At 36.4% G+C, this 27,626-nt stretch overlaps 1 protein-coding gene across 2 annotated transcripts in view; it reads left to right on the forward strand.

Moving 5' to 3' along the window:
- Nucleotides 1–27,626, forward strand: part of TMEM65 (transmembrane protein 65) — a 38,722-nt gene that overhangs the window by 8,596 nt on the left and 2,500 nt on the right. Inside the window, exons 2-7 of one of the 2 annotated variants that reach the window (XM_058668502.1) lie at nt 7,401–7,481; nt 14,737–14,781; nt 17,938–18,005; nt 20,682–20,736; nt 21,519–21,561; nt 24,101–24,206. In XM_058668502.1, coding sequence (XP_058524485.1) covers nt 7,401–7,481; nt 14,737–14,781; nt 17,938–18,005; nt 20,682–20,736; nt 21,519–21,561; nt 24,101–24,206 — 398 coding nt within the window. The remainder of the gene's footprint in view (nt 1–7,400; nt 7,482–14,736; nt 14,782–17,937; nt 18,006–20,681; nt 20,737–21,518; nt 21,562–24,100; nt 24,207–27,626) is intronic. The other variant, XM_004580715.3, reaches the window with a different exon arrangement.

Below are 27,626 nucleotides of genomic sequence, written 5' to 3' on the forward strand. Positions count from 1 at the left end.
TGAAATTTATCTGCTTTAAGTTAATGACACAGTCTCATAAAAATAGGTAGTCATATGTTAAAATTACCTCAAGTGATCCGGTAATTAAAAGGCTCTATTTTTAAAGATTTGCTTATTTTTATTGGAAAGGGAGATTTACTGAAAAAGGAGAGACAGAGAAAGATCTTCCTTCCACTGACTCATGTTCGGAGCTGAGCTAATCCAAAACTTTCTTCTTAGTCGTCCAATCGAATGTGTAGTGCCAAGATGTTGGGCCATCCTCCACTGTTTGCTAGGCCATAAGCAGAGAGCTGAATGGGAAGTGGAGCAGTCAGGGCACAAACCAGCACTCATATGGGATCCTGATGCTTGTGAGGGGAGGATTAGCCAATTGAAGGATCTCATTGGTTCCCTAAGAGGCTCTTGTAGATTAAATATTTATCAGGCAAACACTAAAGCACTTACCTTCATGATTTTTGATGGTAATATGTTTGAGCAGATTTAATTTTTTTCTTACTTTCGATATACCTTACCTTCTACCAAATGTCGGAGTCTTTATGTATTTTATTTTATTTTAAAGACTTGTGTATTTTTATTGGGAAGGCAGATTTTAAAGAGAGAAGGAGAGACACATTCCAGGTCTCACATGGAGACAGGCTTCTAAGGGCTTGGCCCATCCTCTGGTGCTATCCCAGGCCATAAGCCCAAAGCTGGATCGGAAGCAGAGCAGCTGGGATACACACTGATGCCCTTACCAGATGCTGGTGCTTGAAGGTGGAGGATTAGCACCTTGAGCCACAGTGCCAGCCCCAACCCTATGTCATTCAATACAGTAATTTTCCTTGGAGATCCTGCTATTTGTAGACTTTCTCTCGATTGCATCTGCTGCCCCAGATCTCTGTGCTGGCTCAGTTGGCATGCTTTTGAGACTACGTCATTGTGGTAGTGAGATGTGCTGGCTTTGGCCCCACCTCCTCCAGTGCTCTCGGGCTATTTTACTGTACTTTCATTCATTCTTTGCGGTTGTGGTAAATTGTTTTCTGCTGTGTAAGGAGGCCTGCATCTTGGCATTTGTTAGTGTTCCTAATGTATGCTCTTGTTATGGTTGTCACTCTTTCGTAGTGTTTCCGGTGTTCTTTTTTCTCTCTTTAAGAGTTTCACTTCCCTCCACCCTCTTCCATCCTTCTCATTAAGGTTTAATCTTGATAGACACTTAAGTGACCACTACTGTTTTTCCAGAAAAGCAGTTGCATTTACCACATTGTTATTCACTTTTATCTCTTGAGCTTTCACAGTGAAGATCTTTCATGTACTTTGCTAACCATCTAGATTATGGCTATTTAAATAATGATTGCTCTAGGTCCCTAAAAGGTAGCTGATAGAGGCATGACCGTTTATGAGTCTTAAGTTTTAAGGAAATCTAACTTAAAATTATGTTCTTAGTTTAGTTTAGATGTTCTGTCTTTCTGAATTTTAGAAAGAATAAGAATATTTTAGATTATTTTGTATGGTTTGTTAACAAAAACATTTGTAATTTTAAATCAGCCTATGTCAACAGATTTTGAATTTCAATTTTTTATAAGATGTATTTATTTAAAAGGCAGACTTATGGAGAGAAAAGTATTTTTTCTATTGATTGAGTCTCCAGATGGCCACAGCTTCCATGATTGGGCCAGGCTGAAGCCAGCAGCCAGGAGCATCATCTGGATCTCCTGGACCATCTTCTTAGCAGGGAGCTAGACTGGAAATGGAGCAGCCAGAACATGAATGGTGTGCAGATGGGATGCCACTGTTGCAGGTGGTGGCTTTAGCTTCTAGGTCACCACATCACCCCAAGCATCATTTCCATAGATGAATAAATTACACCCTACTTTTTAGCACCATTCTATAGGAAATGTGCAGGCCATTTAGCAGGTAAGGTCTCCCGTGATAAGAACTTATCAAAATTTACATTTCCACTGACCACCAAATATACAAATCAATGTGCAAAGTCTAATTTGTGTTTGGACAAGTTACAAGCCATCTTTTGTTTTATTTCTCTGAAGTTTCATTAAAATTTTGGTAGAAATCAAATAAGAGATTTGAAATTGCATTTTTTGAATTAAAGTGCCTATGAGCTAGGGGAACATTACTGTTGTTACTGCTGTGAATCAGTGTATCAGTCATGTGTTATATGGAGGAATTATGGTCATTGGTGGAATCTGACAGATACCTTTCAGGCTGTAAGGGACTCACATCTTTGTTCATCCTCTCTTGTTTACATACTGAATGTGTCCTTTTAACTACTGAATCAGGAAATGTAAATTTTCTCAGATTCTTGGGAAAACCAAGGGAAGAATCCAGTATGCACATTTGATTATGTAGTATTTATAGGCTGATTTAGTGACCACAGTTTGGTGGTATTCTTGGGGTCCAGAAAAGGAAACTCCCATACTGTTACTTAACCATGACAAGAGGCCTTGGAAGTCGCCTTAGCAGCAGTGTGCTTCTAATCTTGTTTTATTTCTCCCTATCAAACACAAGGAGAGACTCTCTGGAAGCCTCTAAGTGACTGAGAAAAGCTTCTTTCCTGAGACTCCTGCCCTACAACACCCCTGCAATAACTCTTCAAGAAGAGTCATTGTTTTACCTTCCTTTCAAAGCTGTGCTGCTCATGCTAACATTTGTAATGTTATTTTTCTCAGTTTTTGTTATCTAAACTGATAGAAAATGTGGTTGAAGTTTTTATAGTGTTAAAAAATAAAGTAGTGCTATCTTGATACAAAAAGTCAATCTGTAACTCAAGTCAGAGATGGATTGTTATGTTGTACACTCAAGTGACATCACTGGGAGTGGTGTATCAGTTATCCAGCTACCTGCTGGGGAAAGCTCTGGAGGATGGCTTGAGTCCTTGGGCACCTGAACCCTCGTGGGAGACCTGCAAGAAGCTCCTGGTTCTGAATCAACTCAGCTCTGGCCATTGAGGCCGTTTGGGGAATGAACCAGCAAATAGAAGATTCTCTTTCTCCCTCTGTCTGAAAGGCAGACTTACAGAGAAAAGGAGAGAGGGAAAGAGAAAATCTATCTACTGGTTCACTCCCCAAGTAGCCACAATGTCCAGAGTTGAACAGATCTGAGTCCAGCAGCCAGGAGCTTCTTCTGGGTCTCCCACGTGGGAGGATTCCAAGACTTCAGGCCACTCTCCGCTGCTTTCCCATGGCACAGGCAGGGAGCTGGATGGGAAGTAGAGCAGCCGGAATATGAATCGGTGCCCATTTGAGATTCTGGACTTTAGCCACTGGGTCCAGAATAAATCTTTTTTAAAAATGAAAGTGCAATGAAAAAATGAAAAATTATACTATTGTAGTGAAATTCCAGTAAAAAGTGAATGGAATAAGAAGAAGTAACTGACTGACAGAAGGTTGACACTATGGTGGAGCTGCCATGGAGACTCCGGCAGACTTGAGTGCTCAGGAAAGACAGACCTGTGGACGAAATGGGGAAAGTGGTCTGTTGATGCAAAGGTGATATTCCAGAGGAAGTGACCCAGGCACTCTTCTTGCTAAAGGAACTCTCAGATATTGCATAACATTGAAAATGCAAAGAATAGAAGATAATCCAGACTAACAAAGGAGTCTGATAATTCACCGAGACATGGGAAAGGTGCTTGCTCCATGTTTTAACTGTAAAGTTATATGAAATGAAGACAAAACTGCTTTAGCTACTTTTGTTAAGTTTCTTAAAGGAAATAAAACACTGTATCAGTGTTTCTATTTTGTTTTCAGAATTTCCCTTTATATTTATACCTGCTGCTAAGAGATAGTATTTTGACAAAAAAAACTTAAAGGGAGAATCAAGATGGCGGAATAGGGTAAGGACACGTTTATACAGACGGAAAAACATTTAACCAGGATGAAGCAGAGAGGACATATTTCAGGAAATAGGAAAGGACAGAACAACAGCAGAGGGGTACCTGGAGACTGACAGACACAGGAAAGCAGCGGACACAACGGTGTGGTGTTGCAGAGACTGATATTCCAGCACGGTGATCTGAACTCCACTGGCAGCCAGAACTCCACCAGCAACCAGGTGGGAAGGGACTTTCACTGGGAGCTCTGGTGGTGAACCCAGACAAAGAACTGTCCGTTCTGCTGGTCCGTTTGATTTGACCGGGAGCAGAGACAGAGTGACAGATCTCAGACGGGCAGTGCGAGAACAGAGTGGATTTCACAGTCCAGTCAGCCCCCTAGAGCTGAATTGGCCGCCATTTTGCGTAAGGAGGAAAGGGCGAGGGAGAGGACTGAGCATGCGCTGACCTGGGAGTGATCTCATTTCTGTCTGGGTGAACTGCAACTATGTGGCATTCTATGGGTTCCACTCAGGGCAGGATCTGACAGCCAGCAAATCAAGAACCTTAGTGGTTGTAAGGCAGGCGCCATTTTGGGCACTGTGGCAATAGCTTTGGGACTGCAGGGGACAACAGTGAACTGCGCATGTGCTGATCTTGCGAGAACTCGCTGACGTCAGCAGATTGCACTGGTCCCGCAGGAAAATAATACCGACTGTGGCATCATACTGGTCAAAATAGGTCCGTGTGGCACTCAGACCTAATGTCCAACAGGTTCCAACAAGATTAGCGCCACCAACCTAACTATATAGGGCACCTGGTATCTCCCTAATCCTGGGACCTGCTCCAACTGGAAGTGGGAGAAAGGTTGCAGAGACAATGGTGCAGCCTCAGCACGGTATCACAGAAGGAGGTGAGTGGTGAGCCAGGAGCTGGGGCTGTGGAGACCACAGTGGAAATCTGACATAAGAACCCAGACCTGGAACTTGCTGGAGGTTGTGGCACAAGTGGCTGCAAGAAAAGTTGTGTACCAACCGCAATAAGTAAAATTGCATTGTAGCCCTGTGGGTGACACAGCTTTTGAAACCTACCGCAAGGAGAAGACTCTGCTAACCAGAAGTACAATGATCAAGAGCAAAAGAAGAGACAAAGGCACAATGAATATTGCCGAAAACTCTCCTGCAAGGGAGCAAAACCCTATGCCAATCTCAGAGTTAACTGAGGAAGACATCGAGAAAATGGGGCACACAAAATCCATAAGACTCATTTTAAAGATTCTGATCAACAATGAGAAGCTCATGCAAGAGTTCAAAGAATTTAAGGAAGCAATAAAGCAAATCAAGGCTGGTATATCAGAAATTAAGAACACAGTAGAGCAAATTAAGAGTACAGTGGAGAGTCTCCAAAATAGAATGAAGCAAGCAGAAGAAAGAATCTCAGAATTAGAAGTTATTTCCTGTCACCAGGGGGAAGCAAACAAAAAGCTGGAAGCAGAGCTGGATCAGGCCAAAAAAAAGTATTCAAGAATTGAAAGACACTATTAAGAGGCCAAATATAAGAGTTATGGGAGTCCCAGAAGGTGCAGAAAGAGAAGCTGAGTTTGCAAATATATTTAATGAAATAATAAAGGAAAATTTCCCTAATCTGGAGAAAGAATTGGGAAACAAGTTCCAGGAGGGGCACAGAACTCCCAACAGGCTTGACCAAAAGCGATCTTCACCACGACATATGATCATCAAGCTCTCTTCAATCGAACATAAGGAAAAGATCCTTAAATGTGCACGTGAAAAAAATCAATTGACATATAAAGGAAAGCCAATTAAGCTTACAGGAGATCTCTCACAGGAAACTCTACAGGCAAGAAGAGAATGGAGGGACATATTCCAGATTCTAAAAGAAAAAAAATTTCGGCCCAGGATAACATATCCAGCAAAGCTTTCTTTTGTCTGAAAATGAAATAAAATTCTTCCACAGTAAAGAAAAGCTAAAAGGAAAGAATCTTGATTGAATTTGAACTGTAATACTGCATCAAGGTGGAGGAATCCACCAGGGGGGAGGGGTGGGGGATTCCCAGAGCCTATGAAACTGTCACATAATGCAAAATAATTAATAAAAAAAAAAAAAAAAAGAAAAGCTAAAAGAATTTGCCTCTTCCAAACCTGTCCTACAAATGATACTTCAAGATGCTCTCTTGGCAGAGAAGAGGAATAGCACCTACCAAAACCAAAGGCAAACGGGAAGAACATCCCAGTAAAATGACAACAGAAGACTAAACCAATGAACAACCCATTGCTAAAATGACAGGACCAACGTAACACCCATGTATATTAAACTCTGAATGTAAATGGCTTAAGCTTAATCAAACATCATAGAGTAGTACACTTGATTAAAAAACAAAACCCATCTGCTTATTGTCTGGAGGAGACACACTTCAACAAAGATTAGCGGAAAGTATATCACATGGGTTTTGTTATTCTGTTAGTTTCATCTCTTCAAAACACTTCCTTCTGATTAAATCGTTCAATGACTTGTATATCATACGGTAGCATCATTTTCTTCAAGAAGGTTCTTGATTTTCATTTCTTCAGCTACACATTAGTCATTTAATAGCATGTTATTTATTTAACTTCTTGGTGTTGTTAATTTCTTTTTTTCTCCCAGATGTTGATTTTGTTTTGTGACTCTTCATTTAAGGGGATGTATAGTAGCTGTGTAATGGAGACTGTCATATCTAGTAACATGTCATTTAACTTCAGGCATTGTAAATTTCTATTTGTTGATTTAGTATCATGACTTTTCATTTAAGGGGATGTACAGTAGTTGTGTAATGGAGACTGTCATATCTAGTAACATGTCATTTAACTTCATGGCATTGTAAATTTCCTCTTTTCTTTCTATTGTTGATTTTCAAACATGACTTTTCATTTAAGGGGATGTACAGTAGCTGTGAAATGGAGACTAACATTCAGATGTGAAGATGTAGTGTGGTATGCATTTCTGCTTTCAGACAAAGATGGACTTACAATGAAACTGTTTACTATATCTTGACAATAGGATTCTGGACTCTCTGCCATTGTCCAGGCCCGCAATGATGGACATATGACTGAGTATGAAGAACTATATGTTAGTAATGATATAGAGGAACTGGGGGGGAGGGAACTGGGTAGGGGATAAGGGAATATGAAACTGTACTATAAAATAATAATAAGAATAATAAAATGTATTAAAAAAAAGGTAAGGTTGATTCACTGTTTATTGGATTCCTTTGGAAATTGAATGCCATGAAATGAAGTTAAATGCATCATTGGTTACTGTGAACACTATTGATTGGATATTTAACAATAAATCTCTCTTGTTTCAAAAAAAAAAAATTTAAAGGACATTGAACATTTTTTCATTTTCTCCCATTTGTTATGAAGGTGACTTTGTGCTGTTTAAGCTTGTCTTTTTAGTTTTACAGCCCACACTACTGTATAAGGCAAGGACTGCCTAACTTAGTGTCAGGCAGGTGGTACTTCAAAACTTCATACACACTTTTACTTATGCCTATTTTACTTTGTTGCTTGAATATATTTTGATTTTGAAATGTTTTTAGCATGCAGATATCCCAAACCTGAGATTGTTATTGTGAAACATGCGGAGGAAATATCATCGGCAGAGACCCCTGATAGTTTTGGTATAGTATAATCCCAAGGTGTTGATTGTTAGATGCTGATCATAAGTGACAAAGCTTCTGTTGGGCAGAACTTCTTGCTTGTTTGAGACAATGCTTCTTACTTTTTTTTTTTTCATTTGAGGTTTTGGCTTTCTCTAGAGTGTTTATTTCTAATCTCTAATCCTGCACTTTGTGTATGTGACGCAGTAGTAACTGCATGCTGACTTAACTGAAAGATAATAAGCAACAGATGCTATGAATTTTTTTTGAGGATGAATGAGGGAAAAAAAAAGAGAACTGTATCCAGGAAAATTTTTGAATGTTGCACAGAAAAACCATATTAAGTAGCAGAATTTTGGAAAATAATCAGTGTTTTAGAAACATAGTCTTGGGGCCCATGAGGCCGTGTAGCGTGTTAATCCTTTGCCCATGGTGCCAACATTCTATATGAGCACTGGTTCTACTGCAGGCTGCTCGACTTTCTATCCACCTGCCTGCCTATGATCAAAGAAAACAGCAGAAGATGACACAAAGGCCATGGAACCCTGCTCCCGCGTGAGAGACCCGAAGGAAGCTCCTGGCTCCTCCTGCTTTGGACCAGCTCATTCCTGGCCTTTGCAGCCATTCGGGGAGTAAACCAACAGATGGAAGATCTGTCTCTCCTTCTGTTTATGTAACTCTGACTTTCATGTAAAAATAAATCCTTAAATATACATACATAACACATAATACATACATATTAAATAGTTTGAAAGCCTTCAGTAAGTTTATGTTAAGGTCAAGATTTAAAAAAAAGTATTTATTTCAAGAGTTACAACGAGGAGAGACAGTGATAATCTTTTATCCGTTGGTGCACTCCTCAAATCATTTCTAAAAATGATCATTTTCCACATTTGAGTATCAGTTTCTGTGAGTGTAATATTTGACCACAGTAATTTGTTTCTTTTTAAAATATTGCTGTGTCTTCATTAACTCCTTTTGGTATCTGTCAGGCTTTGAGGCATTAGGTAGGACTCCTTAAATTATTTTGCATGCAGCATGAGTTGTAATTTAAGTTGTATTCTTTAATGTGTTATGCATTGTACAATCTACCATATCTGTTTGAAGAGTAAGTAGTTATTCAAAATGTTCAGATATATGAGTAACTGAGACCGTTGGTCCTCAAGTTGTTGATTAGACCCACCAGCTTTTTCTCTGTACTTTTCATTAATTTTGTATTAGTCTGAAATGTGATTTGTGCTGCTAAGTGTATTTCCTGCACTTTCTTGGAGAGGATGATGAGTTGAGCTGGAATAAACATTGGGTAATCAAAAAGTCGGAAACTAGGTAATTGAAAAGTTTTGAGTTCTTCGTAATAAAAGAACAGTGTGTACATTCAGCTGCCTCTTACGTCATCTCAGGGTGAAGTTGCTTTAGTTTTATTCTTACTAAGTTCATTATGAATGATTCAGAACTCTGCTTGATCTGTGATTGTGTATAGAGGTACATTCATAGCCTTAGACTAAAGAAGTTATCATAGTTAGAATTATCATTATTGTGAAAGCATGATGATAACTATACTAGGAAATAAGACTTCTATTTTTGTTTTTAAATTTTCATCGTTTGATTTTATACCTTGTATAGTTAAATTTCATGCACTGTTCCACAATGAACCATACAAATTATAGCTTCTATTAAGTAATGTAATAGAATTCACTGAAAGTTGTTTGACCTAGTAAGGTGTCCCAACATCACCAAATGCTATAAACAAGCTTTGTACTTTTATAATGGAGACTAAAATATAGATAGCTGTTCTACCTAAATTTCTTTTATTAACTCTTCTGATTTTCAGTTTAAGGTGTATGTATCTCTTCATAGACTAACTTGTTTAAGAAGAAATATATCAGGCAAAGCTGATCCTTAAAAAAAAAAATCTAGAACCTTGCTACTATTGGACTGAAGATCAAATCCTCTGACAAACCTCACTGCCATACTGCCTCTGTTTTATTTTGGAATCTTGTCAGTTGGCAGTTTAGGACCTGAAAATCTCTTTCAAAGCTTGTTTCAGTGACGATTCTCCTACATTATGAAAACTGGAAAATAGTTGTCATACGATGGAGCACTAAAAAAAATACAACGAAATGGGGTAATTTGGCAAACTTTCACTGAAAGATTTTGCAGAATCAAATAAAATTCTTAAAAAACTATCTTTGTTTCAAAAGTTCCATGCATAGGAATCTACTCTAGGAACTTTCAGAGGAAAACAAAAAACTTGGATATAAATGCTATTATAAATATGAAAAGTAATTTGAATGTCTGTTAGTAGGGGTTAGTTAAGTAGTAACCCCTTCATCATATGGTGAAATAACAGTTTTTTCTACCCTATATTTTTTCCAAATGAGGTTCTATAAAGAGCAGCATCTTTAAGAAGAACTAAGAAAGGGCAAAATGTTAGGACGATTGGATGCTAGTTGTTTTTGCCAATTTTTTTTTTTTTGAATAAACAAACTTTGGGAAAGAAAAAAATTGTTAATTAAGGATTTTCGTGCTGCTTCATGAAAGATATTGTTTGGCAGTTTTATCTTTGCTGATTGAGTTTTTTTTAGTATTCTATTATTCTATTCTGATAATATGAGTTGGGAAGTATTTTCTCATCTATTTTTGCTTATGAGCTTGTATAAGAATGATGTTTTCTTCAACTAGTTTGATAAAATCTACCAGTGAAAATATCTGGTCTTGGAGGGTTCGTGTGTGTGTGTGTGTGTGTGTGTGCCCACTTTTATAATTGCATTTGACAAATTCAATTTAGTTAAAGCTGGTTTTTTTGGTTGTTGTTTGCTTAATCTTATAGCAGTTTTGGTCAGTTGCATCTTTTAAGGAATTTGTCCATTTTATGTAAGCTATTGAATTGGTTGGCATAAAATTATTCATAGTATTTAAAAGCCTGCTTATTATTTGAGCATCTGTAGTTTGTGTCCTCATATTCATTCTTGATGTTAGTAATTAGTACTCTCTCTCATGATCAGTGTAACTAGGAGTTTATTGATTTTGTTGATCTTTTTCAAAGAATTAACTTTGCCAGTTTCCTCCATTGTTTCTTTTTGGTTTCATTAGAATTGTTGGTATGAGTGGTTATAGAGTTACAATTTTATTATATGGTTTTAGTTTGTCCCTGTTTTTGTTCCTCTACTCTTTTCTGCATTATTTTAGCTTAATCAAATGTTTTTCAGACTTTTTCAAGATATTTGTTATGTTTTAAACAGATATTCTTTTTTATGAAGATTTATTTTTTAGAATTATTCATTTTTACGTGAGAGGTAGATTTACAGAGATGAGACAGAGGGAGAGAAAGCTCTTCCTTTCACTAGTTCACTTCCCAAATGGTGGCAATAGCCAGAGCTGAGAGGATCCAGAGCCAGGAGCCTGGAGCCAGGACCCTCCTCCAGGTTTCTCATGTTCTTGCAGGGACGCAAGGAGCTGAACCATCCTCTGTTGCTCTTTCAGGCTGTAGGCAGGGAGCTGGTTGGAAAGTGGGGCAGTGGGACTAGAACCAATCCCTAAATGGGATGCTGGCACTACAGATGGAGGATTAGCCTGTTAACCCTCTGCACCAGGCCTACTCCTCCATCCCAAGAGAAGAGGAAGAGGGAGGGGCAAGGACATTTTCCATCTGCTGGTTCATTTCCCAAATGGTTGCAGCATCCTAGTCTGGGTTAGATTGAAGCCAGGAGCCAGGGGCTTCATTTAGATCTCTATGGTGGTGCAGAAGTCCAAACACTTGGGTCATTTTCTGCTGCTTTTCTAAGTCCATTAGAATGAAGCTGGATCAGAAGTACAGCAGCCAGGACACAAACCAGCGCCTGTATATGATACTGGCAGCAGCATTACCTGCTGTGCCACAACCACATCCCCTTATTGTGTTTTTGTTTCCAGTTCTTTTTAAGAGAACTGGTCTGATAAGTGATTACTTAATCATTATCAGACATAGAACCAGAATTTAAGATTAAAAATATTAACAAATGTGGTATAGGATTGTATAATCTTCAGTTATTTCATGATTTAAAACTATCCAAAAAGATTGGAAAAAAGTATGAAAGATTTTTTTAAAAGTTCATGGAAATATGTACTGTGGAACTGCAGTACGTGAGTCTCAAAAATGCCTTGCAACAAAATAAACATCTTCTACTTTAATTCCCCCCCAGCACTTCCTTGAAGTATTCTATAATACATAGGCATGCATAAGTAATTGAATGTACTGGTTTATTTTACCCCAAGGTCTACTTAAGAAAACATTAGAATATATGTGCAATGTAAGTATAGATAATTTACCATATGTCAAAAGAAAAAAATTAAAGTCAGGGTAGAAATATTTATATGGGAGAAATCAATCTTTTGTTTCAGGAGAGTTGTCTTAGCAGCAGTTACATTTTAAAATCTCACCAGATTGCTAGAACTTAGTTTCAGTTTCTGTTGTGTAATTGTATAGCTTTTTTTGTTGTTCCAATTTCTCACATATATTTTGATTCAGTGAATGTAATAAAAAAAAGATTCAATGAGTGTAATAAAAATGTAATTAAAAAAAGGCTTCTAGAGTTAGAAGCCTCAAATGATCAATGTATGATTTTACACATTTTCTGGATAGTTACCCATAAAATATTCCCTTTGTAAGAAATGTTCCCTTTCTGGTTCCTCTATACTCCTTAGGTTCTGTGTGACCAAGAGAGAATCATGTTTGGATTTCACATCCATCTTTGTGCCAGGAGTTTTCTTCCCTGCTATATCTCAATTTCTTTCTCCTAACATTTTTCATTACTTTTAATTTTTAAACCTTGTGCATAATAGAAAGAAAAGAATACTAACACTAATTATAGTATTTGATTTTTCTGCTCTTTACCACTACACATTATTCATTTGCCTCTAAACTTTCTTAGGAGCTATGCTATATTTTCAGTATTATGCTTAATGTGTAGGAAATTTGAAGATATTAAAGCAAGGCCTGTCAGTACTCTCGTTCTATTGGGAAGGTCCTGCTTGTTGAATTTTTAGGTGGCTCAGCATGTTCCAGTCACCTAACAAGAACTTCTCATAGTGTCAGAACTCTGGTGATGGTGAGAATAACACAGCTAAGTAGTTCTGGTATGTAACTAATTTGCATGTTCACTTCTCCAGAAAACTCTAGATTACTGTGGTATCTTACCTATTAGGTAAACATTAGGAAAATCATTTGCATGCTTTTAAAATAGATTTTGAGGTATTCGTGGTAGTGAAATAATGGAGGATATTTATTTTTTAAAGATTTATTTATTTGAAAGGCAGACTTTGCAGAAAGAGTGAGAGAACAAAAGAGGTAGCTTTCATCCACTGGATCACTCCCCAAGTAGCTATAACAGCCGGAGCTTCTGGGTCTTCCATGTGGGTGCAAGAGCCCAAGGACTTGAACCATCTTTTACTGCTTTCTCAGGCACATTAGCAGGAGCTGTATTGGAAACAGAGCAGCTGAGACTTGAGCCAGCACCCACGTGGGATGCGGGCATCATAGACAGAGGCTTAACCCGCTACACCATAGTGCTGACCCCTGGAGAATGTATCTTAGTAAAATGTGAAATCCTACAAAGTTAGTATGTCTTATTACTTAGCTCTTCTCATAATGGAAAACAAAACTTCTTAGAACTTTCTGCCTAATATAATTGGTTGAACTGTTTTTAGTGGGTTTTTTATTGTAAAACCATTATGTCACTATGTGCTTTATTAGTAAAATAAATATGGACCACATTATGTTTTTGTATAGATTGTAACTGGGGATTTACTTACCTTTTTCTTTCTAAACTAAATTTTGTTCTTATTTTTTCAAAAGTTATAACTGAATGTTCCAAAGAATGTATGTCCTTTTTAAAGATGTTTCTTTGGACATTTGAGTTATACTAAATGTTTAGAATGGAGTGATCTATCTATGCATTTGAGCATAGAGATAAAATTTTCTAACTTCGAATCCAATGTTTAGTACTTTTACAAATGTACAATTGTTATTGAGACTAGTATATTACTTCGTATAATATTTATTAGTTTTTAAAAACACTTTGGTTTATACTTAGAAACATTTTGTATGTGCATGACGTGTATTATGAATAGTATATTGTTATTGTGATTTTTGAATAACACTCTAATGTTTTTGCTTATTTTATTGTGTAGAATATTGTATTATGCAGTATAGGTTTCAAAAATCAAATATTCAGTATGTTATCAAATGGGATTAATGAGGGAACAGAACACACACCAGAGAAATAATTGTTGTAATAGGTTAAAAATATTTTCCTAATTTTAAGGATATCTATGTGTATTTGAATATCCTTTTTCCTCAGTATCAATAATTGTATGTATATTTGTTTAATTATCTAGGATTAACATTGTTTTAAAAATATTTCTTTATTTATTTGAAAGTCAGAGTTAGAGAGGCGAGATCTACATGCTGGTTCACTTTCCAGATGGCTGCAGTGTCCATGGGGATTTCACAGGGATCTCTCCTGTGGCTGGTAGGGGTCCAGAACCATGGGCATCTTCTGCTGCTTTTCCCAAGCCACTAGCAGTGAGCTGGAGATGAACTCGAGAAGATGAAACCTAAACCAGTGTCCACTTGGGGTGCTGGTATCACAGGTGGTGGCTTTCGCAGCTTTGCCACCTCAGTCCTGTTCGTGCCCAGGCTTCTCCATTTCTGATCCAGTTCCCTGCTTGCGGCGTGGGAAAAGCAGTGGAAGATGACCCAAGTGCTCTGGCGCCCATCTTGTATGTCAGAGTGCTGGCTGAAGCTGCTGCCTCCACGCTTCCACCTGACTCAGCCCTGGCAGCTGCAGCTGTTGTGGGGTGTACCAACTGATGGGAGGTCCCCCACTTTCTGTCTTTCTCTTTCTGTAATTTTTTTAAACTCTGATTTTCAAATAAAATAAAAATGTTTAGGAGAGTAGCTATATTGCTGAAGTGTTTTTCTACTGAAACAAATGCAAGTAAGCTCATTATATATATACAAGGACTTGAGAAACAAAACAAAACAAAACAAAAATTGCATGGTTACCCAGGATTACATGATCCATTGTAGGCTTGTAACTAAAGCTGTTTTGTTTGATAGCCTTGTAATTTAATCCGTATGAATATTTTGGAATGGATAACTTTGGTTAGTTGACCTAATTTACTAAATAAATTCTGTTACTCTTCCACTTTATGAATATGCTATTTTCTGTGTTGTTATAAAATATGCTGTAGTAACTAATCTTTCCCCCATTTGCCTTTTTAAATTCCTTTTTAGAAAAATTGGAAGCTCAACCACCTACCCCAGGACAACTGAGATATGGTAATGGTTCTATAATTATTAAACTTATGTATATTTCTTTTGGGCTTGAAATAACTGCATCCTTCATTGATAGCACTAAAGTGCTAGGTTCGAGGCTAAGTAGAACTTTTCTCTGGTGGGGAAAGTACAGTTTGGGGGCTTAGGAAGATGACAGAAGAAAATTATTCAGTGATTGAGTAAATTTAAGTAGGTAGTAAATGTAAGCTAAATGTTGAATGTCATTTCCTAACAACTGCTGAGCTATGGAATAGTGTTTCCCAAAGGATGTTGAAGATCATAAATTAGTATATTTTTACATGCTGCAGAAAAAAATGTATTAAGAGCAAACTTTTATTTCTCTCACAGATACAATGTAATCTGTGTTAGAAATTCCTGACTTTCCTCAAATGCAATTTAACATTGAAGACTTTGCAGATCCTCTTTCTTGATTCCCATCAGTGTAGATTCATACAGTCTGTATCCATAGCACCATATAATGTAATTATCAGTTTTGGTAAGTCACACTGACATTAACTTTTCTTTTTGTCAGTATTACCATACTTGTACTTCTTGAAGGTCGAGAAATACGTCTTAATTTTCTATATGCTCACACTCCCAGTGGAGTACCCTGTATATATTAACTTTCTGAAAAAGTAATTTTTCATTGGATTAGAACACATTTGGATATGTAAGACATTTATTTCAATGGAAGCATAGAGACATACTGTGTCTTCTAGTTCAGAGTGGTGTGATGCCTTGGTTTTATGGTGAAGTTTTGCTGGCGCAACAGTGCTTAAATTTTAATTCGGTGGATACCTAATTTTAAGGAATTTGTTACTGATCAGTTTTTAGAGATGAGGCAGTTTAGTTATATATACTTATGTAGATTTCTCATCACTGCAAGTATTTTATTTAGTGAATTTTAGAAATTTTAACATAATATACTCTTTCTTTTTTTACAGTGTACTTTCTTGGCCTTCCAAATATTCATTGCATCTTGGAAATTATATCATATAGATCATATATATATATGTATGTGTGTGTGTGCATACATGTACCTGCCTATATGTTTTGGAAGCTGCTTATTATAAAAATTTTTGAATGTTCAGTAGTTAAGAACCTGAAGTAGAAAATCAAAGAACAAGACTAAACTCCTTGAAAAAATTCCTTTTTATTAATGTGTTATTTGATATTTTATCTTTAATAGCTTTTAAAGTAGTCTTTGTAATTAAAATGTTGCTCTTGATCTTAGATATTATTAATTAATTAATTTGTTTGTTTATATGTCATAGAAAAAGTGTAAGTTATACTGGGATTTTAACCAGAGCTATAGGGTAAAAAGAAAAAGCAATTGCTTTATATGTTAAATAAAATCACCCGAACACCTTCTGCCTCCAAGCAAATAAATATAAATGTGTCTCTTTACCAGGTAATTACATAAAGGTTTGATCTTGGTTGATCTTAGATATTATTCAATAACAGAAATCTAAAGTAATTTATTTTATGCTATCTTATTTCGTATTTCAGAATTATACTGTTGTTCATGATAGCATGTATTCACATATTGTATATTGTGTTTCCTCTTGATCTTATTAATTATAGTGGTTGGTGGTAGAAATATTTTTTTCCTTAATTTGTTGCTTATTATCCTTTCTTGATTGGTGCAGATCTCAGTATACCAGTACTTCTTGGTTGTATTTTAAAGAAAGAAGCACTGAACACACAGCTAATTGGATGTAGAAGGAAACTCGGAGTTTGATGCTAACTGAAAAACAGTTTTCGATTGACCTGGGGTTGACTGTATCTTGGCAATCTTTGTAATCAGAATGAAGCCTTTTTTTTATTTTACCTTTTCTCAGGTTTTAATCTGTTTCATGAACTACCTTCAATGATCTTAATGTGGAATTCTGTTCCTTACTAGGTAGCCGTCCTCAGTTTAATTAGCTAATATTGACTGAACATCTACTGTTGCCTTTGGCATGGTACAATATGCTGAAATTTCAAATATGAAGAAAATTGAATATGAATGTAAACATGTATAAAGATATTTAGGTGTTGATTCTTCCTAGTGTCTCTGGTTATTCAGATTATATACCAGAAGAATAAATTAAGTTGTGCCTTTGTTAGGAAAGGACAAGTTACATGTTGATTAAAACCATATTTTATTTATGGTTTGCATTTAGGGGTACTTATGAGAAGCACAGAAGATCATACATAGATTCTGAAATGAATGGGATGTAATAACTTTTTAAAAACATATATATTTTTAAAAGATTTATTTACTTTTATTGGAAAGTCAGATATACAGAGAGGAGAGACAGAGAGAAAGATCTTCCATCCACTGATTCACTTTCCCAAGTGGTTGCAACAGCTGGAGCTGAGCCAATCCAAAAGCAGGAGCCAGGAGCCTCTTCCGGGTCTTCCACGTGGATGCAGGGTTCCAAGGCTTTGGGCTGTCCTAGACTGCTTTCCCAGGCCACAAGCAGGGAGCTGGATGGGAAGCAGGGCTGCCGGGATTAGAACTGGCACCCATATGGGATCCTGGCATGTGCAAGGCGAGGACTCTAGCCGCTAGGCTACTGTGCCAGACCCTAAAACATATATCCTTAAAAATGAAAATATGTGCTAGCGATCAAACATCATCGCTGAAATTTGATTCAAGGCATTTGTCTTTATTTCTAGTATAGAGATCAATTTTATGATATCTATTTTTAGACAGATGAACAGATGATGTAAGTAGTAATAATGTAAAGTGTAATATTACATTTTATTGATTTATCCTGCTGTAACTGTACATATGAGGATACTTCAGAAATTCATGAAATATGGAATTAAAATAGAATATTTTGGCACAAAAATATTTTGAAATCCATACATAATTTTTATGGTATGTATTTCCGTGAGCTTTTAAAGACTTCCCTGTGAATTGCTAGTAAGAAAATGTAAAAGCCTAACAATTATTTTTAGATATTAAATTACGTATTTTTTGTTTTCTCAGTATAGTGTCTACCTTATAAACTTAGAATTAGGAAGGTTTCAGTGGATAGTGGGATTTGTTGTACAGTGGAATGTGAGGATCATCAAATATTTGGGAGACTTTAATCATATGTTGTGCATTTGTCATTGTAAGGTTATAGAAATCTTTAAATGTATCTCTCTGTTTTTGATGTTTTGCAGTATTCATCCACAATGCGATACCTTTCATAGGGTTTGGCTTTTTGGATAATGCAATTATGATTGTTGCAGTAAGTTCTTCCTCTTGTTGTTTTTATTAGGAGTTATTAAAGAAAATAATGTGGTCTGTATTTTCCTAATTACAGCTACAAGTTATAATGATATAATGAAAAGGTATTTATTTCATGTTAGCAGCTCAATTTTAAGAACCTACCTATGTTAATCATGACTTTTGGTAAAGCATTTATTTACTCTTTTTTCTTTAAGACTCATTCATTTACTTGAAAGGTAGAGTTACAGAGAGAGGGAGGGACAGAAAAGTTTTCCATCTGCTGGATCCTTCCCCAAATGACTGCAGTGGCCGAAGCTAGGTCGTTATGAAACCAGAAGCCAGGAGCCTCTTGTGAGTCTCCCACGTGGATGCAGGGGCCCAAGGACCTGGGCCGTCATTACTGCTTTCCCAAGTGCATTAATAGGGAGTTGGATCTGAAGTGGCAGTTTTGGGACTCAGTCATATGGATACCAGTGCAAAACATTTAGAATTTGCAGTATTTATGCTCTTTAATGTTTTCCTCAAGTGTAAAAATTTCTGATGTTCCTTCTACCACTGGGTGTCATCACGAGAATAGGTTTTTTGATTAGTTTCTCATTGAATTTTTCCTTTGCAATAGTGTTTTAAAAGGGTATTTTCATGCATAGTCTAGACTTTATCTAAACTGTTCAACCCAAGAGTGTCTTACGTTTCAATTCAGAATACTGAAAACATGGCCTCTGTCTTTGTTCCATTGTGGTAATTTAAGAAAGTTCTTAGCTGTGGTCATTTTAGAGTGCTCCCATAAAAGGATTGCTTAATGTCAAGGTTGGCTAGCTTATTTTTCTTGTCATTACATATGTTTTGTTGATGAATACCAATATTGGTCCTATATTCTGAAATCAGATCTAAGATTAAAAGTCTTCTAAGATTACAATTGGCTCTTTCTTCTTCTCTGTTGTCCTATCAGATTTAAGTGGGAGTGATCATGGTCCATTAAAGAAGATAGTTACCAACTTTCTGTACCTATGAGAGGTCTTTTCATGGAAGAAGCTCATGGAAAATTTGTATTAATAAAACCTGCATGTGTTAATTTTTTTGCCCCCAAATAAACATCTTTTAGTTCAATTTCCTAAGAACTTTTTGAACTACTTTTTTTTTTAACTATATGTGCAAGTCAGTTTTTTTCAGTGTTATCAGTAATTGCATCAAAGATCCATTGTCCATGAGGAAAAAATAGTATCGATTTTTTTTTCTAGATACTAATGTAGGAATTCTCAAGTGGGTTTTTTTTGTTTGTTTAAAGTTGCTTTAAAATAGCAAAATACTTTGTAGCTGGAGACTTTAAGTTATGGTGCAGTTTGTTGCCAGCCTCACTGATGCTAATTAAAAAAAAACTATCATAATGTAATTTGTAGCATAATAATGCTTTAGCTAATAGTTATATTTACAACTATACTGTAGCTGCTTTTGCGTAAAAGACTTGCCTCAAAAAGAAAAGGAATAAAAAATATAGGATTCCTTATTTTGAAGAAAATGCATGTGAGAGATACAAGATTTCTTTTTGGTATTGGGAAATTGCATATGCAAAAGGCCATACTTTAGTTTTAAAATAGGGATGAGAAAAAGTAATGTACAGCATATAGATATTAACTTTGCTTGGAGAATACCTAAAATTTTTTTTCACTTAAGAATGGTTTTAGCTTGACCTGACGATTAAGCTGCCAGTTGTTAGAACTGCATCCCACTTTGGAGTGCCTGGTTCGAGTGTGTCCTCCGTTCCCAGTTCCAGCTTCCTGCTAATGCACATGTGGCAGGGTGACTCAAGTGATTGAGCCACTGCTCCCAAATGGGATAGAGACATTGTTTGAGTTCCTGGCTCCTGGTTTCAACCTGGCCCCAGCCCTGACTGCATTTGGGAAATGAGCTAGCAGATAAGAGAGTCTCTTTCTTTCTCTTTTTCTTTCTCTCACTTGCTCCTTTTGAAATATATAAATAATAAGTTAAAAATAAGAATATGAAATGATCAGTAATAGCAAAGGAGATCTTAAAAAGTAAACTTGAAGGATTTACATTATCAGTAGCACCTATTCTAGATTCTAATTGAGGAATTGTTTCATATGTGTTTCTATTTTTATTTTATTTTTAAAAAGATTTATTTATGTTTAGTTGAAAGGCAAGTTTTTGCAGAGAGATAGAATAAATAGCGAGAGGTCTGCCATCTAGTGATTCGCTCTCCAGGTGGCTGCAAGGGCTGCAGATGATCTAAAACCTGGGGCCAGGAGCTTCCTCCAGGTCTCCCACATGGGTGCAGGGGCCCAAGGACCTGAACCATTCTAGGCTGTCTTCCAGGCTGTAAGAAGGGAGCTGGATTGATTGTGGAGCAGTGGGGACTCAAATCAGTGCCCATATGTGATGCTGGAGCTACAGATGGAAGATTAGTTTGCTATGCCACTGTGTTTATCCCACTATTTTATTTTTACAAAGGCATGGTTTTAATGAAAAAGATTAAGTAAATTATTGCATTAAATAACTTTCTACACATGTTATGGTTTTAATAAAAATGATTAATTATTTGCATTAAATAACTTTCTGCACATTTTATGTATATAATTTTACTGTACTAGCATGTTGACTTTATTATCTTTTTGTTGGTGCTTTTATTTTATAGTCACTTTCAGCTTTAAATTTTAACATTAGGTTTCTGTTTTTTCAGGGAACTCATATAGAATTGTCCATTGGAATTATTTTGGGAATTTCAACTATGGCAGGTAAATACTCCCTTGCCTCTGTATTTAGAAGACATTTCAGTAGGTAGGTTTAGAAATAGTTTATTTGAATGAATTTACTCTTAGTCCTCTGATTCTTATTTTTGTTTATGTAGCACTTAAATTTTTTCTTTTGGTACTCTTTACAAGTTAATGAGTGAATATAGTGTGATACATTGATTGCATTAGGACAAATTTTTTTCTGATAATTTAGTATTTCTCCCAATTTTTTAAACCCTTTGTCTCTATTAAATGATTTTTCAGTTTGATAGAAAGATTAGAACATGAAATACAAGTTTGAAAAGCTGTGTCTTTTTCTCCCTATCAGCTTTCATTCTCCTTGATGGTGAAATTTGGAAATTGTTGCATTTACTGTGCAGAAAGTGTGTGGCAAATGATTTAAAGAAAGAAATGCATTTTCTCTTTGACTTGAATTTCAGTGCTGTTTGTATGGCTTTATGGTTTAATTCCAAATAGCCAAATTCCCCTAAAAAATACTATATGATTATACAACTAGAAGATATTGTTTACATGTTTTCAGAAACTTAAGATTTGTGATTATAATAGAAAAATCTAGTATTAGTACAGGCAGAGTATTATAATTGCAGAACTCTATTCTATTTCAAAATCTTGAGCTTGAGAACTATCTAGTGAATTACTTTGGATGTTGTTGTGTTTGGGAAATGTGATTCTTCTGAATTTTTGTTGTATTAATTATATAGTGGTCTATTAAAAGTGATTTTTCTGTTATGTAACAAGTCATTTGTCTGTTTTTCACATTTTAGCTGCTGCTTTGGGAAATCTTGTGTCAGATTTAGCTGGACTTGGGTAGGTCCATTTATTTTATAATTTGTGTTTTTGTAAACTTATGTTACTTTATTTTTTCCTTGTTCCTGTGAGAAATATAAAAAGAAGATGCTTAATTGTTTTATGTTTTTGAACTCATTTTTTTTCTTCTTCTTTTTTTTTTTTTTGAGAGACAGGAAGGGAGGGGGTGAGAGATGACAGAGACATAGAGAGCTCCTATCTCTGGTCCACTGTCAAGATGTCTTGATGACTGGACCTGGGTCAGGATAAAGCTGAGAACTGACAACTCAGTCCGATCTCCTAGGTGGGTGGTGTGAGTCCAAGGACTCAGCCATCACCTGCTGCCCCTCAGAGTGTACAGGAACCGAAAACAGAGCCTTAATTATGTGATGTTGGCATTTCAGATGGCATGTTAATCACTAAGCCAAACTCCCACCCTTGGAACTGCATTTTAATTTGCTGTTTCTAAACCATTGGCACTAAATATTTGCTGTGCACCAAAAACAGATGCCTAAGTAGTGCCCCAGTCATACAAAGTTAGTATCTGTGGAAACAAGGCCTTGGCATTTATATTTAATGATTTTCACAAGTGATTCTAATTTACAACAGCAAAAACTTGTTTTAAAACTTCTATGGTGTAAGTCATGGAGTTTTCATTTACTGAAGTATTTATATCTGTTTTGTGAAATGTTAAAAGTAAGAACTCTGATCATTATTCCTCCCTCACCCCTCCATAAATCCCAGAGATAAAGAATATGGCCCAAATATGAAGATTTTAAAAAAAGGTTTATTTATTTTTATTGGAAAGTCAGATTTACAGAGAGAAGGAGATACAGAGAGAAAAATCTTACAACCACTGGCTCACTCCCCAGGTGGCTGCAATGGCTGGAGCTGAGCTGATAGGAACCAGGAGCCTCCCTGGGGTCTCCCATGCAGGTACAGGGTCCCAAGGCCTTGGACCATCCTCCACTGTTTTCAGGATGCCCGTATGGGATCCTGGTGTATGGAAAGCAAGGATTTAACCACTAGGCCACCACACTGGGCCCCAAATTTGAAGGTTCTTACTAAGTATGTGTCCTAGAACATCTGTGTTTGGCCATTTCCCCCGCTTTCTTGTTCTGTGTGGTAGGAGTGATAAACCAAACTTAAGAGGTGCACGTAGCAAAAGGCAGCTTTCTGCTCTTACAGTTTTTCTTGCAAGTGGCAAATGGTCCAGGCTGCTTCCAGAGCTTGGTGGGAACTGGTGAACGTACGTAATTATTAGGATAAATATTCTTCCTTGCTCTGTCTTTGACTTGCTTTCTTCATTTTAGTAGGTTTTGAGGTTTAGATATGGACTTAGTGGTCCTCTTAGCTCTGTAGTTAGGTAAAGACATACTTGTAAGTGATATAATCCTTTTTATTAGACTTTACATTGGTATTTGGAGCAAAAACTCCTGTTAAAAATAAAGAATCTTTGCTGTATGGCCTTGGATAGACTTTTATATTTCTATTATTTATGAATTAACTACTTTGATGTAAACACCTAACTATTCCATTTCCCAGTTTCTAATTTGAAGGTTAGTAATGATAATGTTATAGCTACGTATAGCTTTCTGTTATATTTAACATAGTCAAGTGATCCAATCAATTTTAAAACCTTTTATTTTTTTTGTATGAGTCATGTATTTCATGTGTTTTTAGCAGCATAACGCTACCACCTATCTTCGCTTCCTCCCTTGTTCCCACTCTCCTTCCTCATTCTTTTTTTTAAATTTTATGATGATATATTTTCAGTTTACTTTATAATTGCAAGATTAGCCCTCCACTAACAAAGGGTGTAAAGAATAATCAAAATGTTAATTTCTCTCATATACATTATGTTTATAAAGCCATCATTTTGGCAATGAAGAGTTTGTTGGGTATTTTGATATTTTTAAGAATTATTTCTTGCCCTTTTTAAAAGTATCTTTGGCTATCTTTAGGTAGCCGATAACACATTTTATGGATTCTTAGGTTCATATTTTAAAAAGGTTTTGTGTATCTGACATGGAAATATGTCTTGTGGTTGGCGATATGCATAATTTTGGCAAATGTCTTATAGTTTATGAGGTGAGAATGTATCCAATAAGTGAGAGCAGCTTAGGATTGGCAAAATACTGCAGACTGACTTGAGCAGTCTATGCTGGCTTTGTGCTAAGCTGATGAATTTTGGAAGCTTTCACTTTCAGACAGCAGTTACTAATTTGTATCATATGCTGCATGCTTTGGCTTGAATTTGGAATAAGTGTAGTAATTATTTATGAAAAGTTTCATATATCTTGAGTTGATATTTTATAGTAATGATGGAAAAGAACTGTTCTAAATCAGTTTCTGTGTGAATTAAATATGTAACATGAAATTGCTTTTAAACTATATGTGTGATAAAACAGTTGTAAAAAGTTCATACCATTTCTAGAGGACCAAGCACAGGTATAAAATCATCTTTTGTTTTTGTAGTGATTAGTTTTTTACTGTCTATATTTTACTAATACTGGTACATTCCTTTAAAACTTCTTTTTTGTCCTCTTGCCCTTTAAAGGCTTGCAGGCTACGTTGAAGCTTTGGCTTCCAGGTTAGGCCTGTCAATTCCTGATCTCACACCAAAGCAAGTTGACATGTGGCAGACACGTGTTAGTACACATTTGGTAAGTAACTGACATGGTTTATAATGGTAACTTTGGGTAATCAGAGCAAGCCATTACAGTCAGAACCTTGGGAAATTTCAGATGAAAATTGACTTTTTTTTTTTAAGTTTTATTTATTTTTATTGGAAAGTCAGATATACAGAGAGGAAGATCTTTTGTCCACTGATTCACTCCCCAAGTGACCGCAATGGCTGGAGCTAAGCCAATCCGAAGCCAGGAGCCTCTTAACATGTCTCCCACTTGGGTGCAGGGTCCCAAGGCTTTGGGCCATCCTCGACTGCTTTCCCAGGACACACGCAGGGAGCTGGATGGGAAGCGGAGCTGCCAGGATTACAACCAGCCCCCATATGGGACCCTAGTGTGTGCAAGGCGAGTGCTTTAGTCCCTAGGCTACTGTGCTGAGCCCACACTTTAGTAGAGTTTTTTTTTTTTTTACCCCGAGACTTATTTATTTGAAAGAATTGCAAAGAGTGAGAGACCCTCCTTCCATCTACTGATTTATTCCCCCAAAAGCTGTAAGAGCCAGCCTGAAGCTAGTAACCAGGAGCTTTTTTTAGGTTTCCAAGATGGGTGCTGGGATCCAAGAAATTGCGTCACTTCTACTGCTTTCCCAGGCACATCAGCAGGGAACTGGCTCAGAAGTGGAGCAGTGGGACTTGAACTGGTGCTCATTTACAATGGTGGTGTCACTAGCTGCAACTTAACCCATTGTGCTGTAACACCAACTTATTGAGTGGATTTTTAGGAAAAATTGTCTGGATCTTGTCAGTTTCAGAAAAACAGCAATTTATTTATTGATGGCTTATTTTTTTAAGTGTGCTTGGCTTTAAACAACTCAAGTTAATATATACAGTTTAATTAACATTTCAGCAGTGTTTGTTGCATACTGCAAAAATGTGTCTTTTAAAAGGGTGCTGTAGAAAAACTAAGAGCTCATGGTCTTATGAAAACTTGCAAAGAAGTTTTGAGGGTTATTGACTACTGATCTGTTTCTCTAAAGAAATCAAGGTGTCTGAGAAGTGTTTTTGCTTTTTTTTCTTAATTTTGTATTTATAGTCATTTCTCTGTATTCATAGATTCCATAGATTCTGTCAACATGGCTTGATAATATATATTTTAAAAAATTGCATCTCTACTAAATGGATACATTTTTTGGTCGGTATTTCCTAAACCATTCAATACAAAGCTATATGAACTTACCGTTTACATAGCATTTACATTTTGTTAGGTATTGTCAATTAACAGAGAGGCCAACATTGTAGCATGGCATTGCCTTCAATGCCAACATTCCATGTGAACGTTGTTTATGTCTTGGCTGCTCTTTTGATCTGGCTCCCTGCTAATGGCCTAGCAAAAGCAGCAGTAGATGGCTCATGTACTGGGGACCCTGTCACCCATTGGGAGATCTGGATGAAGCTGGTGGCTCCTGGCTTCTGGCTTTGGTCTGTTTCAGAGCTAGCTGTTGCCGCCATCTGGATATGGAAGCTTCTCTCTCTCTCTCCTTCTTCCTCTTTCCCCCCATCTATAACTCTGACTTTTAAAATAATAAGAAAAGTAGTCAGCTAGAGTTTATTAGAGTGAATGGGAGGAGGATGTGTGCGTATCTGTCACTACAACATTTTGCAGAAGAGATTTCCTTACCTCAACATTTTGATGTCTGGGGGTGGAAGGTGACTTCTGGAGGAGGTAATGATTGTAGTTGCTCATTGGTGGTCATTTCTGAGCAGTGTCTTCAGACTGATGAGATAGGAAAACCAAATGACAGTGATCAGTAGGAGGTAAAGAAGAAGTGCAAACTGTGAGATTAATGTCTTTAAGCTAAACTGAATTTATTGTAAACTACAGGTGTTAAAGCAAATTTGTTAGAATAGAAATTATATGTGAAAAATATTAAGAATAAATATAGAAAAATATAGATAAGATGGAATTAAGTTCATCATCTATCACTTCAAGTGTCTAATGTGAAATTTAAGTTTAGAGAAGGTATTCCTAAATGAAACATTTTGGACTTCAATCTAATGCTTTGTACTTGGCTTTAATTATTCATATTTAACATATTAAAGTTCATCATCTTAAGCATTCTTTATCAGTGCTGAGATTCTTTTATTGCTTTTGGCTGCTAATGGTATCAATTAATTTATTTAACATTAATTAATTAATTACTTTTGTTAAAGGAAAACATTTGGATTATTGCTTTTCTGTGTCTTTACCTCTCAATAATTATTTTTTAGTAGGACTACTAGAATGATCACTTCTAGGAAAGCGTTTGGTTTTCACCTGAACTGTTTAGGAAGAATGTGTAGAAGCAAAATGAGGGTCTGTTTGCTTGTAATTTTAACTTTATTAAAGGTGAAAATGCCTTTAAGAAAATAAAATGTTAGGAATGGGCATTGAGCCTTGCACTCATTTGGAGCAGCTGGATTTGATTTCCATCTCCGGTTCCTAACTGCTGTCCCCACCAAGCAGGCTCTAGGCGGCAGTGGTGATAGTTGCTGCCACCCACCTGAGAGCCTGGACTGGACTTCTGGCTCCTGGTTTTGGCTTCAGCCTTTGTTGTGTTTGTGAAACAAGCCAGCTGATGGAGACAGGCATTTCTCTCTCTGTCTCTCACCTTTCTGCTTTCCTCCTTATCAAGTAAAGAAATAAGAAACTAGACCGTTTATTTTTGGTCTGTTTGATTTTTTGTGTCCCTGTTGTGCAATTGAAATGAGACTAGGCAACCGGTACCAGTAAGGTAACATTTGAGCAATATGTCTCCAAATTTGAGTATTGAATTTGGGATCAGAAGAGTTTATTTTCTTGGTCTGTTCTCACATCATTGATAGTTTTGTTTATATATACATATTAATTATGATAAAACACTTCAGTTACTAATTTTCAGTGGATATGTGTTTGTGTACTTTGATCAAGTCCCCAACTGTGAGTGGAAGCAGTGATTCTATTGCTTAGTTGTTAATTCTCCCTGTTGTAGTAAGGATCAGATATTTTACTTGAACAGTATAGTTTTAATTACATGCAACCTGAAGCTTTTGAGGTTAGAGATCAGGTATTTATTTCTGACATAAGCCAACTCTAAAAATGTGCTTATAATGGAATATACACAACCACATTCAGATTGTAATGGGAATAGGTTTTATTTTAAAACCTTGCTTGCAATTTGGTTATTTGAAACCTGGAAAATAGTTTCTCATAGGCGAATATTACAAATGGATTCAAACTCACAGATTTATGTAAGACCAAGAAAATAGTAAGACCTAATAGTAATATATAGGTATTTTTTTTTTTACAGTGGAAAAGTATATATCAGGTCCTGGATTGGAGAGTCAAAAAAGGATATAATTTCTTTCCTCGCTGCCTGTCTTACTAATATTTTAACTACCTGAGATAGTGTTATCAGTAACAGGGGAGAAAAGTCTTGGT

The sequence above is a fragment of the Ochotona princeps genome, chromosome 9 (assembly GCF_030435755.1).
Source record: "Ochotona princeps isolate mOchPri1 chromosome 9, mOchPri1.hap1, whole genome shotgun sequence".
Classification (NCBI taxonomy): Eukaryota; Metazoa; Chordata; class Mammalia; order Lagomorpha; family Ochotonidae; genus Ochotona; species Ochotona princeps.